The sequence below is a fragment of the Mus pahari genome, chromosome 8 (genome assembly GCF_900095145.1).
Source record: "Mus pahari chromosome 8, PAHARI_EIJ_v1.1, whole genome shotgun sequence".
NCBI lineage: Eukaryota > Metazoa > Chordata > Mammalia > Rodentia > Muridae > Mus > Mus pahari.
Window position 1 is genome coordinate 47,202,145 of NC_034597.1, and position 4,040 is coordinate 47,206,184.

The 4,040-nt window shown below is 48.2% G+C and overlaps 1 protein-coding gene across 2 annotated transcripts; it reads right to left on the reverse strand.

Moving 5' to 3' along the window:
* Positions 1-491: 491 nt before the first annotated feature.
* LOC110325642 (granzyme E-like) lies at positions 492-3,562 on the reverse strand. Of its 2 annotated transcripts, none has more exons than XM_021203758.1 (5): positions 3,508-3,562; positions 2,280-2,429; positions 1,473-1,621; positions 1,021-1,281; positions 492-635 (listed from the first exon to the last, which is right to left on the reverse strand). In XM_021203758.1, the coding sequence occupies exons 1-5, from the start codon at positions 3,560-3,562 to the stop codon at positions 492-494; spliced, it is 759 nt and encodes a 252-aa protein (XP_021059417.1). The 2 variants fall into 2 exon arrangements, with proteins under 2 accessions (XP_021059417.1, XP_021059418.1); XM_021203759.1 differs by having other exon boundaries at positions 1,473-1,608; positions 2,279-2,429.
* Between the last annotated feature and the right edge of the window lie 478 nt (positions 3,563-4,040).

Consider the following 4,040-nt stretch of genomic DNA (forward strand, 5'->3'; position numbering starts at 1 on the left):
ATATAAATCTAATTGTGCCACATTGGGCTGTGTAGAGAAACAAAAGGATGAAGGTAAAGAAGGAATCTACTGTGTACCTGATACAAAATCACAGACTTTCAAGTTTTGGTTAATAGTGTCAAAAAGATACTTTTAGCCTAAATGCCTTGGATCCCTATGATTCAAACGCTGCCATTATCCCCATGTGGCCAGCAGGGGGAGGCACAGGTTCTTGACTGAGTCAGTACTGTTGAGAGACTAGAGGTCATGACTGACCTTTCTTTCCAGTGAGAGGAGGGGGTGGGTAAGGAGGAGGCAGCAAAGCCCAGAAGNGACAGGGGAGGTCTGCCTGTATGAGAGAGGTGCGCAAACCATGGAGTGACTCAAACAGTAAAGAACTTCAGCTCTATGCACTCTGGAGGTTATTTATTATGAATTTTCGTTCTGCCCACTCCACGTGGTTCTTGCCTGAGGTCGGACAGGCTGGACAGGCATGGGTGGTTTAACACCTGTTAGAGCCGCTTCATGTTCCTTCTTATCCACGGCAGGAAGTACACAACCTTAATGAAGACTCCTGAGGAGATTGTCTTATTTGACCCAGAGGATACAACTCCATAAGCTTTGTTTTTACACACAAGGGGGCCCCCAGAGTCACCCTGCAGGCAGAGAAAGGAAGAACTTAGCCTGGCTCCCTCTGGCTCTGCTCTCCCCACCTCCTCCTGGCAGGGCTAACTTTACATCAGGGCCAGGACAGGTTTTCCAGCCTCCCTCAGTCCCAGGGCTCCAGGGAGACCCAACTTTTCCTTCTATCCCAGTCCTAGGCTTCCCTGAAGTCCTCAGGGATACTCTGAGGTAATTTATGCTGCATAGGTTCACAGAGGTTTCTCCACCTTACACATTGGCCACACCCACAGAAGACACAAAAGCTGCACTTTGGGGCTGTCCCTTCTCTGAGGAGACTTGAGGGTTTGGCTATTCTCACACCTTGGCCTCCAGGTCCCTCTCACCCTGCATTTTGTCCATTAAATGCTTGATCCCTACCTTGGAAGTAGCCTGTATTTTCTTTGGGTCTCCAGCACAAATCTCCATCTTCTTGAAATAGATATGGAAGTATTTTTTGCATTCCTCATCCTTCTGGATGATCAGTTCAGCCTCTTGTAAGCGGGCAGATCCTTTAGTGTCATCGAAGGACCTTATCCCCCATCCAGCCACTCTGCACACATCCCCTGGCCTCACCTGAGCATTGGGCCTGGGCAACTTGAGGGGCCTCACAGCTTTAGTTCTCTTGGCCTTACTCTCCAGCTGATAGGGAAGAGGGAGGAGAGACCAGCTCAGCTAGGAGCCTGCTAGCCTGAGACTCTTTGAAAGTAAGGATGGAAGAGAGAGAAGAACCAGGATCAGAAAAGGAGGTGGACTCTAGCTCTGCACCAAGAAGAGCCAGGGAGCAGTGAGGGTGGGCAGAGGTTTGTGGTTGGCAGGGTGGCAGGTCTCACCTTTAACAGCATGATATCATTGGAGAGGTCAGTATCATTATAGTCTGGATGGGGAATGGCTTTTGCCACAGGGATGATCTGCTGTGTCTCCTCCTTAGCCTTGATGTTGTGGGCCCCCAGTGTGACTGTCATTGACCTATGGAGAGAGCAGAGTGGGGAGCAGAGATGTGGAGTCAGTCAGAGAGGATGCAGTTCAGGAGCTGTGAAAGGCAGGGTTGGGTTCTATCTGAGGGGACTTGAGGACCCAGAAGGGTCTCAGAGTCAAGCCTACTGCTCTCTGACTCTTAAGATCATGGGACTTGGGGCTGGAGAGATGGTTCAGTGGTTAAGAGCAATGACTGTTCTTCCAAAGGTACTGGGTTCAAATCCCAGCAATATGGTGGCTCACAACCATCCATAATGAGAACTGATGCCCTCTTTTGGTGTGTCTGAAGGCAGCTACAGTGTACTTACATATAATAATGAATAAATCTTTTAAAAAAATAAAAACTACATGGGACTTCCAGGGGCTACCTCCTGTATCTAGGCAATGTTCCATAGCTTGTATTGTGTTTTAAAGTGAACTTTCAACCTCAACAACTGCTTTAGTTTGGCCACAGTCCTGCTGGCTCTATCGTCTTGCCATTGGACCTAAAATTTACCTCTCATCAGACTCCCTTTTTACAGTCTTTCCTTCAAGAGAGCTCACATGGGATCACCTACAATAGAGGACAGGAGATGTGTGTGTGTGAGTGTGTGTGTGTGTGTGTATGTATGTGTGTGTGTGTGTGTGCCTGAGCAAAGGTGGACTAGCTGCTTCTCCTCACCTGTTTCTGCAGTGAGCAGCCGTCAGCACAAAGTCATCTTGAACCAGGAAGCCTCCACAGTATCTTCTATTACCTTCAATATCCACAGACTTAACGAAAGCCATGTAAGGGTGGGAGTGTGGCTTCACCTCATGGCCGCCGATGATCTCCTCTGAAAAAAGGGCTACAATATGTCTAGAAGCAGTAGATAGAGTGAGCAGGGGAGATCTAGGAAGGGAGTGATTGGGGGTCGGATCTGCATTCCCAAAAGCCTATTTCAGACAGGATTCCTTGCACATGGAATAAACTTTGCTGACACTTAAGCCTTAGAGCCCTGCTCTAGGAAGGTGTGGGTAGCACTTGACTTCCACCTCCTTCTTTACAAAGACATGGAGGGATAAGCTCTCTTAATCATGCAGAGGTTGTGGGAATACTGCAAATGTCCACGCTGGTGTTTGGTTGTTAGTGAGTCATTTAACCCTTGTACTATTGACTGGTGTCATCTTCTCACATTTTACCCACACAGGGCACATCGAGGTGGTTTTTCTAACATTATTGTACCTAACACATCTTGGGTTCTCAGTAAATGGTTATTGCTGCATGAAAGAGTGGCTTGTAGTTAACTGGGGGTTGAGGGTCAGAGCTGGTGAATTCTGAGCCAGGGACATATTGCAGTAGTTAATGTGCTGTTCCAGCTCGGAGTAGCTGGGGACCTGCAGAAGAAGTGGAGAGGCCAACTAAAACTGGCCTGCAATGCTGGTGGAGCGTGCAGTGCAGGATCTTGTCAGCCTGGGCCTCTCTACTGCAGGGCTGGACTTAATAAATGATGCTAAGATTCTTGAGCTGGGTGCCTCACCCCTTTGCCGGCTTGCCATTAAGGCTGTCTTGTCCCTTGGCTAAAGTCAAGATACACATTTATGATCTTCGCATTCTGTGACACATTTCTTCCTAAGGATGATCCAGTCTCCAGGTAATGGAAAAAAAAAAACCAAAAAACCAAACCAAACCAACAACAACAACAAAAACAAAACAACTGAGAGAAGCTAGTAGCTACTAAATTTCTGAGAACACCACCCTTCCTCAGACCTTGTTGAGAATCTAGCCAGTGTCAGATTCCCAAGTCTGGGTTTAGTACCTGCGGTTCAGAAACATCCTGGGTCCAGTACCAGGACAATTCCTGACTACTGCTGGACAGAATGTCACTAGAGGTGTCATGGGACGGCATCACTGCCACAGCGGTGTTCACTCACCTGCTCCAGCTCCAATAGGCAGAAGTAGGGTCAAGAGAATCAGGACCAGTAGCATCCTCCTAGGAAGGCTGCTCAGGATGGAGGAGGGCAGAGGAGTCACTGCCCTTGGAAGGGGAGGAAGGAGGTGTGGGCTCAGGGGCCTCACAGGCATTTTAAACCTGTGCACCTCTGCTTCTGATTGACGTCACATAACTTAAGGAAGTATTCTAGTGTGGGTAAAAATGACACTGCCACCACACTGACATCCTATGAGCTAAGCTGGTATAAAGGTCAAGAATGTAGAGGGTTGGGAGCTGTGGTAGAGGAGGCCTGAGACCCCAGGAAGTCCACAGTGAACAAACGGAGACAAGTGTGTCATTCTTTATGGCTTACTCATTTTTTGCATTCTGGTAATATCTCTTTGGGTTTCTTAGGGTCTTTTCACTCCTTCTGTATTCAAAAGATAATACTGAGCCGGGCTTGGTGGTGCACGCCTTTAATCCCAGCACTTGGGAGGCAGAGGCAGGTGGATTTCTGAGTTCGAGGCCTGCCTG

Excerpts from the sequence above, each read along its gene's own strand:
- LOC110325642 (XM_021203758.1), bottom strand. The coding sequence starts at position 3,562 with ATGCTACTGGTCCTGATTCTCTTGACCCTACTTCTGCCTATTGGAGCT. Across the intron at positions 2,430-3,507 it reads GCCTATTGGAGCTGGAGCAG|AGGAGATCATCGGCGGCCAT; the intron begins GTGAGTGAACAC and ends CCCTTTTTTCAG. Across the intron at positions 1,282-1,472 it reads ATGATATCATGCTGTTAAAG|CTGGAGAGTAAGGCCAAGAG; the intron begins GTGAGACCTGCC and ends CTTCCCTATCAG.